Here is a 15,836-nt window from a genome sequence, read left to right on the forward strand (position 1 = left end):
TAAAATAAACTATATCCCCTAAAATCTAAGTACTGCCATTTTTGTGTTCCAACAAGATGAAATGTGAGAAAGCTTAGGTATTATTATATAAAGTTAGGAGATCTGCCATGGCTAATCTATTAATTATAATCTAATTTAACACCCTTCTTCCTTTGCTTATCATACATTCTGAATTTTGCAGTCAACTAAACACAACTTTGGCCAATAAACCTGTGCAATTAAAATATTCAGTGTTATAGAAAAAACAGTACAACTGCATTAAAACAGTGAGGTTAGTAAGATTTCAGTAATGTATCTTGCAATTATCTGGTGTTCTGGCCGGATAGTAAAATCTGAGACCTATTGCGCCCCTGAAAACAAGGTGACTGTGCGGGTCCACTCCTTAAAATATGCTAGGAAAATGATATTTATCAAATTGTCCACACCTCACTTAGCTACACTCCCACACAAAGTTTCATCAATATCTATTACTATCTCTACTCGGAGACGCTGCAAGCTACTTCTCTTACTGATTTTACATATTATAAGGTATATGAGCTACTGTACTTACCATCTTTTTGCTTGTGATAATATTTGTTCTCTTCCTTTGAATAGTTTACTTTTTCATCCTCCTGCTGTCTTAATGTTTTCTTGTCACCCTCATCCTTTTGTTTTTCATCTCCATCTTGTTCAATGTCATTCTCATCTTCTGATTTGCCATCACTACTTTGGGTGGACTCATCTAAAAAAAAATGGTACATTAATTCATACATAAGAGGAAAATTGACCAACAGGACAAACATTTGCTTCCTAGGTATAAACAAAATTTTCAACATTCTATCACTAAACATTACTTGATAGAGGCTTTATTGATCAAGTTTCCAAGCCTTTATGCAGAACAACTGTCACTTCTAGTTACTGTATTAATAATAAAAATATGTTCCCTCTATGTGAATTCAGAAACATAAATTTACTTTCCAAATCAGCTATAATGTTATAATCGCATGCACGCACAGAGGCGGGAAAAATGACTGCGAACTACTTCATATTTTTACCGCCTCTGCTAACGGTAGTGTAATATTTCAACGTGATTCTGATCTTTAAAATGTTATTTTTGCATAATGTACTACAGTAGTCTGGATTTATGCAGATTTTGTTCACGCTTTTGGTCATTTACGCGGTGCCTTGCCAGAATGAAATGTTTTATTTACGCGGTAAATTTCATCATTTACACGGGAAGCAGCGCGGGCAGGGTGCGTACAAGGTTGCCCAGTCATCAAAACATTACCGAGTTCTTCACCCGCCACCCACCACAGCCGGCCCAAGTCAGTGATAGTGAGGATATGGACTTTGAGGGGTTTGACAAAGAGGCCCTGCAAGCCTCTGTGGTGGATAGTGATACAATTGATACAAGTGATACAGGTGAGGGCCAATAATCTGCCCTCTGCTTCGGAACCAACCCCCCCATCCCCGTGTGCCCAGCCATCTTTTCTACTAAAGTAAGTGTTAAAAAACCTAATTTTATTGATATTTCTCTTAAATATTAATTGTGTGTGCATACCATCATAAAAGTAAGATGTTATTTTTACTACCATGTACGTATTGTGTTGGAAAAAGTGGAGTTTGGGGGTCGGCCCAGTCTCTATTTCAATTAATCCCATATGTTGTTATTTCGTTTACGCGTTTCTCGTTTTACGCGGACCTCCACGGGTTCAATTGACCACGTAAATGCAGACTATACTGTATTACTGATATGTAATTTGCCATAGTATGTCTTATTGTAGGTAAAAATAAGTATACAGTATATTAAATGCATCCTCCGAAAGCATGAATTTGCTACCCAAGTTTATCAGTTAATTCACGTACAATACTTCTGATAAACTTCCTACGGGCTCCTGTTTGAAATAATGAAGATATGTATCTTATATAATTTAGTTAAATATCTTTCTCGTCAGAAATGGTCTTTATGAATAAACTCGTTTAGAAAAACTGTAATACTCAGGACAAAATCGGACAGGTTTGCAACAGCCAATCAGCTGTAACTCTTGAGGAGGGGGGGGGGGCATTTTTTCTCAGCTGAAAAAACCGCACTATAGGCATCATGCACAATGCTGGCCCTCTGTAAAGTTGCCAATGATCTTATTGCTGAACATTTAAATAATTAGTAAATATTTTTTTATATGATTCGATTAATTATTATTTCAAGTAAAACAGAAAATTTAATAACTTTCCCAAGTGAAAAAACTATAACTGAAAGTGGACCGTCGGGTTACTTAGAAATATAAAAATAATAATGTGGACCAGTTTTGTCCAGCTGACGGAGAGCCGCCGCCGGTCTACATAGCTTCTCCACAAGTGAATGCAGTTTTCCTAGTGCATGCATTTGTACCCATTACATTTACAGAAACCTTATTAAATAGCGACTCTTATGGAACAACAATTCTTAGGCAATATAGTATCACCGTATATCATAAGACTTCATGCTTATTAAGGGAAAAAAGTATTAAATTTGACGAAAATGGCTTTAATTCCTTATGCTCCAACACAATAAAATTCATTTTAGCATGTTATTGATAGGATGATTATGTCTATATGTCCATTAAGGGCATGCGGCTTATCCTTCTGCAGGCATTGAGGGACGCCGAGTCTCCTCGACTCTCCTGAGTGAAAACTGTGAAGACTCTAAAATTAAATCTGTATTATTGAAGATACGTACCCTGTACTATTTAAAAATATATTTTGCTTTCTACTCGGCATACAATGCACGACTCGCATTCATAAAGAGCAAACGAACGAAACCACACGCATCACACACACACACAATGGGTTACCCGTCAATGTAATAATAAAGATATGTCTTGTGTATATCTCTGTAAATAACCATCATGATTTGTACATATAGAAGAATACCAAGATCTACTATCCATGGGACCAATGCAATATGAAGGTGTTAAGACTGCTTTTGCTACCCTAACCATAAAGTTAGGTACCCATTAACAGCTGGATGGATTGGGAGTGCCCTGGGATAGAACAAGTAACCATTAGGACAAGAAATGAGTACTGTACTGTACCCACTTTATCACTGCAAACCCCCCCCCCCTCACACACAATACAACTAACATGTACAATACACTTAATATTTAGGCACACACACACCTACCTTTCATAATTTCTCATACAACTCATTGTTCAAAAAATTCTGTACATTGAAACAATTGATTCATTCATGCCTTTAAGTCACTAACAATTACAGTTGAGTATATGCTTTAGATTTAGCAGCACATATATAGTACCTAGATTTACAGTAAATATTAAAGCAAAAATATGGCAGTAAATAATTTAAACCTTTTATCGATAGTTTTCTTCTTTTTTTAGCCTCACTAATTCTTTCATTATTTTTATTATTTTTTTGAGGGGCAAAAACATGTACTGTAATTACCCAATATATCTAAATAATAAAAATTTAAAATTATACAGTATTACAGTAAAGTACAGTACACTACACAGTACATGTATGTTTCATGAACTTTGTTTGCCTACTGCATATCACAATGAAATTGTTTACAAGCCAATCACATCTTTCAAATCCAGCTTACGAGCAACACAGAACTTTCCTTCAATTTCCTGCATTTTTTTTTTTATGATTTACCCTATTAAGAGATATAAGGAACGCAAGCAACAAGTACAACAAGTAAAAGCCATTGTTATCCCATGATGCCATCACTTTAGATGTTAAGTTGGAGGTGATAAGGAGCCCCTCATCAAATGCTCATCCATGCCCCTTTGTAAGCTTTGCACTACTGTTATTAGTTGTATCGTAATCCACTCTCAAGTGCCCACATGCTATCATGCGTCTGCTTGTCAGTGTTGCTCAGAACAGATAAACACACTCAAGTGGACAGACTATTTATGTGTTATCAATTAAAACATGTTTTATCAATCCCAAGAAAGGTAAAGGGAGAAAATGTTAAAATTTCTCCCTTTTAAAAATCCTACGTTACAGAAGGCATACCCCTGGACCCTCTTAAGAGTATGCATGTGCCTATGGCAAATGCATTGGTTGCCTATAGAGACCACAATACCCTTGCCCAATATTTTCATTCTGCCCCATTTTCTCCCAAGCTTGACGGGCAAGTTGAGGGTGGCAAAAAGATGAGTGTCATATTTAAGTTGTAGTGTACTGTAAGTGTTCCATTTTGTTTAATCAAATTCATTAATATGAACAGATTCATAATTATTCAACCATTCACACTTAAGGTGTACCACATTCAGTGCCAAGCTAATTGGATGATAAAAAAATAAATTATTTACGGGTGAGACTGCTTTGAATGAAATCATTTACAAGGAGTGAGACATGTACTTTGATAAAATTAATAAGAAAATACTGAATGAAGCTAAAGAAGCTAATGAAACTAATCCACTGACCATATAATAACTAATAACACAAAAAACACTTTCTCATTTCTAAATGGAATTGGTTAACTCGACCTTTATACAACAGCAGTGGACCACCACCCAGACACAATCAGATAACAAATAATACTAAAGGTAGATACAAGTCTTACCATTTCCTTCTGTGACGGAAGTAGTCTCTTCATTTTCAGTGTCATTTGAGGAATCCGGTTCTTTTTCTTCCTCTCCCTCCTCCATTAGTTCTATCTCATTTTTCATATCTTTTGAATTTTTTGCCTTTCTTTCCTCCACCGATTCTTTCTCATTTTCACAATCTTTTCCCTCTTTTTCCTCCCTTGATTCTATCTCATTTTCAGACTCTTTTAACGGGTCTTTTTTATTTCCTTCTTCCACCGATTCTTTCTCATTTTCTTTATTTTTTGTTTCATTTTCTTCCTCTTTTAATTCTATCTCATTTTCCTTTACTATTTCATTAACAATGCTACAATCCATGTCTTCTTCATTTCCTTGTTTGTCATCTGGCAATATTTGATTTTTATTCCCCATTTCCTCATTCTTTTCTGAATGTGAACTGCTAGTCGTCTTATTCGCAGAATCAGTCGTAAATGAGTTATCACCTTTCACGTATTCATAAATTTCTATTTCATTTTCACTTGTACTGTCTAGGTTGATTGGTTTTTCACTAGTCTGTTCTGTACTATAACTTAATAAAGCAATGTCTGTAACTCTCAGGCGGCCTATTTTGTCATTCACAATCGCACTGGTTTTTTCTGCATCTTTTGTAGTGTCTTTAGTGTTGTTTTCATCAATTTTAGCTGTAGGTTCATTATCTTCCTTTTGGAGATTAGTATCTGTTGATTTTTCCCCATTCACTTCAACAAAGCTGTTCTGTCCATTGGCAATTTCCTCGGCAGACTTTCCATTTTCCATTAAGGCTGAGTTCTCATCCATGGTTCCTTCTTCATTAGTAACATTACCACGATCTACATTTATTCCGAGGGCATTGAACACGTCCTCCTGTGTTAGACCGCTCATACTAGATGGTGGTGGACCTAGCACTTCTGGCTTCTTGGAACCCTGTATATAAAGAAAATATATGGACTATATTATAAAAATTAAATTGCCTCAACAAGACATATATTAATAAATTAATAGTTTAACATTCTGGGAAAAATTTTCACCATGAAGACCCAATGTCAATATGATCATTTGTAACTGTTCAGTACTGTACCATTCCCAACAACTAATCATCATTTACCTCCTTTAAAATAATGTGCAGATTTTGCAAAATACTGTGCAGTATACCATAAGGATAAAGGAAATAATAATTTACTAAGGATATACAGGTTGTACCTCTCTAGTCCGGCATTCTGTGGTCCAGAAACTCCCGTGATCCGGAACAATTTTAGTTTGCCCATGGAGTAAATTAATTTGAGTCTGGTACTGTACTTTCGATGTTTGGCTAAATTTGGCCTTATTTACCCTACTTTTTTGGCGAATTACTACCTGTAATAAAGCAACATCCTAATAAACCAACGAAAATAACACAGATAAAGTTAAATAAAAACTAAAAACAACACAGGAAAGTTCTTATGTTCTACGGCTTTAGCTAGAGTTGAACCTGATGGCTTGGCAACTTCGTCATCTGAGTAAAAACACACACAACAACATTGGCTGTCTTTATGTTTTCAACTTTACCACCACTGGTGGGTAGAATTTTTGTTTTAAATTCAGAAACATTAATTAAAATATATATGAACAGTAAATAAGTGTTGCTTTCATATTCTTATGTAGAGTAATGACGATATGTTTACACATGTGCTCACTTACTTACGTGACCTCACTTTTTTTTACCATTAATGGTTAGCTACTTCCATTGTTCCACTTATTAACATTAAATAACATTACTTAAAACAACCATATTAAGTTTACTTCAGCTACAACCAGGGTCTTATTTTCTTCAGTTTTATATGTAGAACCAATCAGAAAATGTGAACATGTGAAAGGATATACTGCACAGCAAATTAATAACTGGGTGAATGCACCTCTAAAGATAACTTTGGTATTCTTTACACTTAGTGAGAACCATGAGCACAGAAACTAAGAGTTAGAAATATGATAGTTTCCTTCTGAGAGAAGATCACACTTTATACTGTACCTCCTTACTAATGTGGTTTCCAAAGCATTACTTGCCTTATCAAAGGCATAGCTGGCTATCCTGTTAAAATACTCTCAAAATCATAATTCATATTGTTTGAAGGACTGGAAGGGTCAGTGTTCAGAAAAATGCAGCATAAAGTACCTAACATAGCTTAAATAAAAATGAAACGCTATAACCTATGTGAATGTCATTATACTGTATATACTTTGCCGATATATTACCTTTTGTTTCAACATGGCTGAGCTGTGAAAACCCATTTTTTTCTTTGATAGGCAAAAACGTCGCATAAAGTTGTCTAGCCAAGCTACTGTTGGTTGAAACTCTTTGTCTGACACCTGAAATGAAAAGTCTTCTCATCAGTATACATACAGTACATCTGTTTGTTGTAATACCAGAATCTACATTCATTATAATATTGGAAGACAGATATGAGTGTAGCAGACCATCAATTTAACACAATTAGATTCTACACTTTTGCTGCAACATGACAGTCCCAATTATTGTTCATGCTAGTGCGGTCAAGTTCAATTTTGCAGTGTAATCTGTCACGAAACAAAACAAATAAATTTAATATGTCAGAAGTGGCATTCAATGTCAAGAATCACTTTGGACAAACCCAAAATCAAAACAAAAAATTAAACAAAGAATTTATGTAAAACACCCAGAAATGCTGGGGTTTACTGCAGGGTTGGAAACAATGTGTCATAACTAATTAATGACAAAACACTGTTTTAAATCATGCCATTAACCCTCTCATGCACGATGACGTGAATCGTGTCAAATCATTGGGTAGCACTGTTTGCATTAGACAAGAATCGTGTCATTAAACCTTAAAAATTTGCCCCAAAAGTTTTCAAGATAATTGTGCAGGGAGCTTCTAGAAAGTACCAAAGCATAGGTGGAGTTCTGCTGTACACCCATTAAAAATTATTCGGCACACGTGTCATATTGTATCATGCCGTAAAGGTGCCGAATAATTTTTTTGTGGGTGTACACTACAGTACAGACCAGCCAGAGGCCATCCCAATGTGTGCCAATAAGTTGTACACCCAATAAAAAATTATTCGCCACCCTTATGGCGTGATACAATATGACACGGGTGCCGAATAACTTTTAGTGGGTGTACATCAGTTTCCTCCTATCAGAGGCGCTGGAAGGTCGCATTTGTCCCTTTATTTCCTCTCCATCCTTCCGACTATTACTCATATACAAATTCCGAAGCACCGTAGGAAAACTCATAAAATTACACTTCGATAACTATGATACACTTGGTAGGTTTGTGAGAAAATATTCGAGATATGATGCTGGGAGCACAAATAATTTTTCTTTATTCACAGTGAAAACAAAAACAAAGCCAGTACAGTAATGTACAAATAATAAAAAAAAATTCTTGTGGGATAAATTGGCCACAGAATGAACCTCACATGAGTGGTCCTATATGACTTTTGTTGTAGTCACGGAAACTTAAAAACTTATTGCATGAGCGAGAGGGGTAATGCTATAAATGTCATAAATTTTTAAAAACACAGTTATAAAAATCAAATACATTTAAGAAATCATGAAAAATTACCAATACTGTACATGTATATACAGGAAAAAAAATAAACACTAATTCATACCCATCTAATTCGAAATCACCCATAACTCTTAATGTGTTGCCGTTATGAAATATATACTACATATTTCATAATATTTAGTAAAATTTCAAAAGATGAGAAATTTCATAATATTACGATATACTACCGGTATATACGTACCTGTACAGTATACTACCATCCCAGTATCTTAAGTGAAATAAAGAAAATTTTCCACATGTGTACTAACTTCCATTATTTTATAGCAATAAGTGTTATTCCAATTTGGCAAAACTGCGAGTTGTGTTTCAAGGTATAATTGGATGATTCTCCCAATGTAAAATTAAATTGTGCATGAAAAAAAATTTAAGACACACAGACATTAATGATGTAAAAGAGACACTAAGAATCTCTCTCAAGTAAATGCATAAAAAATTATCTAGTCATAATAATAAAAGAAAAAAGAAAATGATACTTACTGAAAGTGCAATACTTAGTGCCATTTTTCGGACATCATCCCTCAGTTTGTGTTTACCAATCTGGCATAGTTTGTCATACAGCTGTCCCTCCACCACAGGATGCTTGCTGTGTTTCAACCCAGCTTCACGGTACACCTAGGCACAGAAAAGAATCATACATATCAATCATAGCTTCTAATTGACACTCAAAAGACAAAGAATTTCCCCTTTGAAAATTTAGCAATGAACCATTTCATTGTAAGAATGAATAATCACAAACAATATACAAAGTACATAAGTCTGTAACATCAACACCTGAAATTTTAAAATTAAACTTAAAAAAATAGAAGATGTATCATTTGATATACAGTACAGGTTAGTGCACAGATGAGGGACCGGTAGATGACATTCAAATAGCATTTAAAAAGCAATGACAGGGTGTACTAGTATGGTGAAAGGGAAACTACAGGTACTACAGTACCATATATTTAAAACAAAGACAAATTGTTGCAGTCATACATATAAGAAAACAAGTTGCTGTATTTCTAAGAAGACAAGAAGAAAGAAAAACGTGAGATGAGTGGCATGTTTGCATCTGTATAATAAACACCAAATACAGTAGGCTCTCGCCAATAACAACTTCCACAATAACGTTTTCGACAATAACGGTAAGTTACAATAGGTACCCATTTTCGATAATAACGTCTGGATTCTCTTGAATAACGGAAATTTCGCGGGAAGCGTCCGAGGGCATCAATGAGAGCATTTGTTTGCCGCCGTGTTGATGACGTAGTTGTCCACTCCGCCTCACTCTCACACACGCTCAGTGGAATACAGCGCTGCGCCCACGTGTGAGATTTTCGCCACTATAACCAGTGGTTGTTAGGGTCGGTGATCAATAATGGCTAACGCATTTTTGCCTGTGGGGGCTAGGGGAGGTGGTGGAGGGAGTGATTTGCCACCTGAATGACTGGGAACTTTTAAAGTGAGGAAATTGAACTGTCCTGAGTCTACAGAGCGAATTATTAAGAGGAACTTAGAGGAGACCAAGAAGAGTATTGTGCTGACTAAAAATATTTCGGTAGTGATGGAAATGCGAGGCGAGCTATGAATGATAAAGGCGATAGAAACAGGTTGTTAGTGATAACAAGAGCATTTTCTTGTGAAATGGTTAGCTTGTAGAATGAAAGACAGTGCAAGTGTTAGCAGCCCTCAGATATGGAACAACCATCACACCAAGCACCTCAAAACTAAGTGTTATATTACTCAAACTCTTTATTTTGATGATTGAATAGCACTTCTTTTTATTTCAGCTAACAAAAAGTGTTAGGAGGGCTTCAAGGGGAAAAAATGGGTGAAATTCTTGTGGCAGCGGCACCAATAAACCCTTTTTACATGTATTTTAATGTCACACAAATAACGTTTTTGCTAATAACGGTGTTTTTCAGGCACCTATTAAACGTTATTGGTGAGAGCCTACTGTACTCATAACTAAGTGCTGCAGTTAGCAATTCCCTATAATCACCTATAAAAGTATGGAGAGATTTGTGTGAGAGGGAAGCTGTTTGAAATAATCCTCTGTAGGATACAAATAAATATGGAAACTGATAAATATTTTCACATTTAACCACAATTACAGGATATTTATATTCAGTCTAATTAATTATAACAGTAGCCTCACCTGCCCAGTCATTATAACTGCCACCTGTTGGCTGCAGCCATCTGGATCCTCCTCCATATTGAAAAACTCCATTATTATATCTTACAATGCTCAAATGTACGGCACAGTAAACTAGTGCAGACACCAGCCCATCATATCTGAAAAAGAGGAACATAATTACAATCCAATTTCTTAAAACCAATCTCAAGATCAGAAGAAAGTTGTCTAAATCATGAATCCTCTGAAAGTAAGGTCACAGAACATAAGTGTTGGAACAACCTTTTGTGTGGGAGTCTTACTCTCATGGGAGTACAAGTATAGAAGTTTGTCATCAAGATTTGGGAAACTACAGTATATGAACTATCGATAATTGCTCACACTGAATGATTCAATCTATGGCAAACAGATCCCTTGAATGGCTTCTATGAGTTCTTAAATAGAACAGAGCACCTAACATCCTCTTAAATTAAAAGAAAATGAACAACTGACACCCTCCTAAAATACTAACTCCGGAAACCTCTACCTGTACCTCTGCTCCTATCAGATGATTATTTTTCAGTTCCAGGGCAAACCCCCCCTCGTCATCCTGGTAATCGAACAGGCAAAAGACATCTGGATTACTCAACGTAAAACTGGACAAAACCTTGACAGCAAAAGATGCCCGATTTTCAAAATCAACCTGCCACTTGAATCTAACCAGGATCATTACAAATACTGTGCATTTTAAGTTAATACTTGTAACAGAAAAAGAAATCAACTCTAAATACCAATACTGAGACTAAATGGCATGCCTGAAAACACCCTAATGTGCTTGAATTATAAAGTACTGTACAGTAAAGTACAGTAACTCATCTACAGGAACACAGCAAGTTGTGTGATCACCTGCTCAATATGAGGGTGAAGTCAGGAATGAATAGGTGTTGATGTCTGGAAACCAAGTTGGCAGAGGAAAAAGTGATTCTCTTTTTGTTCTTGCGTGTTTCAGCGCTTAGGTCATGAAAGAGGCAAAACGCAACTTGAGGTTGAAGAAGCCACAAGTTCCAAAAAATTGTCTGGGCAAACTTTTTTGTAGTGAGGATTATGAACTCTTGGAACAATCTGCCAGTGTTGTGACAGCACCAAGTGTGAGGTCCGATGATTTTCATAATAAACACTACGACTCCTGTTGTCTCGATAGGGTTGTCAAAATCCTTCGTCCATTGTCATATTGTCTCACAAAATCCTATAAGTACTTTTTGGAGTGCGTGTACATCCACTGGGGAGAAGTGCATCATCACATGCATACATACATACATACATACATATATATACATATATATATATATATATATATATATATATATATATATATATATATATATATGAAACATGAGGTGCACTTGAGCCAGAGGCAACTCTGAGATGTAGTAAACAGCTAAAAATCATTGTGGATCTGCATGAAATATATATATATATATATATATATATAAATATATATATATATATATATATATATATATATATATATATATATATACAGTACAGGCACTGGATCCCGAAGACAAAACCAGCCCGACCTCGACTCTCGACTCTTGATCTGTCAGCTAGCTCCTTGGCCCTTTAGCAACAACTATTTCTACCATCCTAATTGTAATTTGTATGTTGTAACCTGCGTAGGTAAAAAGTAAAACACCGTGGCTATACTGCTACAGCTTTATTAATGATCTGGACGATATTTAAGAACTACAAAAAGATGATAGGCTTGACTTTCAAAGTTTCAATCAAAAGAAAAATAAATTTATTAAGAATTCAAGATATTAACTAGAAAACACCATTTACATGTATATCTAAAAGTTCGATCTCAGCATATGAATTTTGTTTAAGCTCATAATCTGATGTGGATCTAAATGATGATCCTACAATTCCTTTTAAAGTAAAGTTATATATTTATGTACATTAAAGAAATGAATACCTTATTAAGGAAAATGGATAAACCTTACATGATTAAGTTATTAAATTAAATTTGCCTTAATCTCACCAAAAACAGGTTGTAGCTAATTGTTTTGTAGCTGAGAGCCTCTGTGCAGTTTTCAACGAAACAAAATTTTATATAATTCAAAATTTCAAATGGTAAAGAAGAGACTATCGTCCAAAATTATAGTGCTATACTGTGCCTGCTACAATAAATTCATAATAATGCTTATAAAATGGAAATAAATTCTTTTAATAATTTAAGAAAATTAGTGGGATCAGTGGAATCACTACAATGAATATGCCTGAGTTCATATATTTGTTCTTAGGAACAGAATAGCTTCAGTCGGAGTCGGAGTCTGGACAATTTTACCGACTCCGACTCCAGAAGCCGAAATTTCCTCCGACTCCTCGACTCCGACTCCACAGCCCTGATACAGGGTGCGCACAAGGTCGCCCAGTCATCAAAACATTACCGAGTTCTTCACCCGCCACCCACCACAGCCAGCCCAAGTCAAGTGATAGTGAAGATATGGACTTATATGGACTTTGAGGGGTTTGACAAAGAGGCCCTGCAAGCCTCTGTGGTGGATAGTGATACAATTGATACAAGTGATACAGGTGAGGGCCAATAATCTGCCCTCTGCCTCGGAACCAACCCCCCATCCCCGTGTGCCCAGCCATCTTTTCTACTAATGTAAGTGTTAAAAAAACTAATATTATTGATATTTCTCTTAATTATTAATTGTGTGTGCAATTAAGAAGTTATTTTTACTACAACGTAGGTATTGTGTCTGAAAAAGTGGAGTTTGGGGGTCGGCCCGGTCTCTATTTCAATTAATCTCATATGTTATGGTGTTCACTTTACGCGTTTCTCACTTTACGCGGGCCGCCGTGGGTTGAATTAACCGCGTAAAGTGAGGGTTCACTGTACAACAACTTTTTCATTTAATTCTAAGTATTTTTTTTTCTCCATCTTCAAACGTTACCTATAGTGGGTGGAGCATATCGCATGATACAGTATCTGTGCTTGTGAAGCATGAAAACAGTCTGTAAGAGTTCATCTGTCAATATGGACTAGTTGGGAAGACGTGCAAGTGTTCATAATGTGGCAGAGATCTGACAGTGAACAAGAAATATGTTTTGGTGCAACAACCATAACACTCTTACGTTCATATCAGATGTGGTAAATAAAACACTTGGTTGCTACATCCAAGCTTTACTTGACTCATTTCACTACATACCCGAAATAACACAGAAGCAAATGTTGTAACAATTCAAAGAGGAAACTACAAGAACAAAATAATATTACAGTATTTTCCATAATGATATTTTAAAAATATCACATTCTTCCCTCCTAGAAAATGTACACTAATAGTACGTAAACACAGCAGATAACTCAAATACATACTTCTCCTCAAGATACTAATTTACTTCAATACATGATCTTAATCCCAGCCATAACGATTGGGAGGCTTTGGTACTCGAGTAGACCTTCTGGGTCTCACCGGGGAAGGGGGAACATCTTCACTGGGTACTTCACACGATAAGTCACGACCTTGAATACTAAGTGTAGTAGGGGAATCCATCATTCTCGTCCCGTTGTCATGGACTCGAGAGGGCTGATTCTTGTGATCAGATTCTACATCATGCTGCTTCACAGTAGTTGTCAGACTTGTTGGACACGGGGCCAAATCACAGACAGATACTGTAGATTGGCGTCCATCTGGATACCTAATACTAGCATACTGTATGTTGGGTTTACATCAACAAGCTCAACTTGGTCTACTAGAGGTTCATTCTTGCTAGACCGGACAAAACATTGCAGCAGCACTGGTCCAGGGGACATAAACCATGATGGTAGTGAAATACCGTGAGTTGAGTGTCGTTGAAATCCAAAAAACCGCTCATGTGGGGTTGTATTAGTTGAAGTAGACAAAAGTGATCTAATTGAGTGTTGTATGCATCTGGAAGCACCAATTCCCAGTGTTGATCTGCTAGATTGTGTGACTTCAGTGTTAGACGAATAGCCTTCCATATGATACCCTTGTACCGTTCGACCTGTGCATTCCCTGTGGGATGGTAGGGTGTTGTCCTGCTTGTTGCGACAGCCTTTTGAGAAAGGTATGCCTTGAGCTCCCGGGACATGAAGGAGGTACTGTACCTCTGTCTGAGTGTATAAAGTTGGGTATTCCACAAAGGCTAAATATTGTTTCAAGACATTTGATCACAGTTGTGGTGTGCGTGTTAGGGCATGGGAATGCAAAAGAGAAGCGTGAGTACTCATCAACGGCTGTCAATGTATAAGGATTACGGGTCGCTGATGGTAGAGGCCCCTTGAAATCAATGCTGAGCCGCTCCATAGGCTGAGTAGCTTTGATGAGTGTCCCTTCCGATGGACGGTAGAACTGGGGCTTCAATTCTGCACGTGATCTTTTTACATCTTCTGTTGAGTATGGGAGGTTTTTTTTCTCACAAAGTGTAGGAGCCAAGTCACTCCAGGAAGGAAGAGTCCATTATGGATTTCAGTGAGAGTAGATGCAGGAAATGTTGAACAGCAAAATGCTCTGATCAGTGTATCAGGAGCCACATTTTCCTTTCCAGGGCGATACAGTATGGTGTAGCTGAAGGATGCTAGCTCCAACCTCCATTCTTGTATTTTGTTATTCTTTATTTTAGTTCGCCTTCTGCTGTCCAGCATAAATGCTACAGAGCATTGGTCAGTGATCAGCCTCTTTCTCTACATCTGGGTAATGTAGCTCACTACCCTGCAAAGTCCTGGACATGAATGCAACAGGACGGCCACCTTGATTCAAGACTGTTGAAATAGCTACTTCTGAGGCATCGCACTCCACTACAAATGGCAGGTCCTCATCGACAGATCATAGAGTTGCATCCACAAGTCGCTTTTTTAAGAGTTCAAATGTTGTCAAGGCTGCTTCGCCCAGTGGGAACGTCTTACTTCTTAACAAAGGTTGAATCATGTCTGAGGAATTGGGGATCCATTTGGTATAATAGGTGAACATTCCCAGTGCCCTCCTCAGAGATCCTACATTTGTGGGTGGCAGCAATTCTTGGAGTGGACGAATCCTCTCAGGGTCTAGCATTATGGTACCACTCCCTACACAATAGCCAAGAACATTGATGGAGGATACCGATTTTATGGATTAAGATTCATTGAGTGTCAAGTTTCTGCGCTCAGTGACTTCTAGAAATTTCCGAAGATGTTCATCGTGTTCAGCCTAGGTATGTCCGGCAATTGTAATGTTCCCCAAGTATGGGAAAGTATTCTTAAGATTTTCTTCTTCCACAAGCTTGTCCATTAAACGTTGAAAAAGAGCTACTCCATTTGTGACACCAAATGGTATTCTACAGAACTGATACAGTCTCCCATCAGCTTCATAAGCTGTGTACTTCTTGTCAGATTCCTTGATTGGAACTTGGTGATAGGCACTTTTCAAGTTGAATGTAGAAAACACACTGTAATTGGCAAGATTATTGACCATATCTTCTATCATCGGCAGTGGACAAGCATCTAATTCCGTATATTGATTAATGGTCTGAGAGTAGTCAATGCAGTCTCTCTTCGTGTGTCTGTTAAGAGGATCTTTCACCACAACAACCTGGGCGTGCCATGGAGA

General features: G+C 36.9%; 1 protein-coding gene across 1 annotated transcript in view; it reads right to left on the reverse strand.

Moving 5' to 3' along the window:
- Nucleotides 1-15,836, reverse strand: part of LOC121878304 (transcriptional regulator ATRX-like) — a 65,637-nt gene that overhangs the window by 45,863 nt on the left and 3,938 nt on the right. The window contains exons 2-6 of the mRNA XM_042384407.1: nt 10,267-10,403; nt 8,607-8,741; nt 6,775-6,888; nt 4,545-5,469; nt 551-721 (exon numbers count right to left, since the gene is read on the reverse strand). Coding sequence (XP_042240341.1) covers nt 551-721; nt 4,545-5,469; nt 6,775-6,888; nt 8,607-8,741; nt 10,267-10,338 — 1,417 coding nt within the window. The 5' untranslated portion in view covers nt 10,339-10,403. The remainder of the gene's footprint in view (nt 1-550; nt 722-4,544; nt 5,470-6,774; nt 6,889-8,606; nt 8,742-10,266; nt 10,404-15,836) is intronic.

Source organism: Homarus americanus, unplaced genomic scaffold (genome assembly GCF_018991925.1).
Source record: "Homarus americanus isolate GMGI-L3 unplaced genomic scaffold, GMGI_Hamer_2.0 scaffold41027, whole genome shotgun sequence".
In the NCBI taxonomy this organism is placed as follows: domain Eukaryota; kingdom Metazoa; phylum Arthropoda; class Malacostraca; order Decapoda; family Nephropidae; genus Homarus; species Homarus americanus.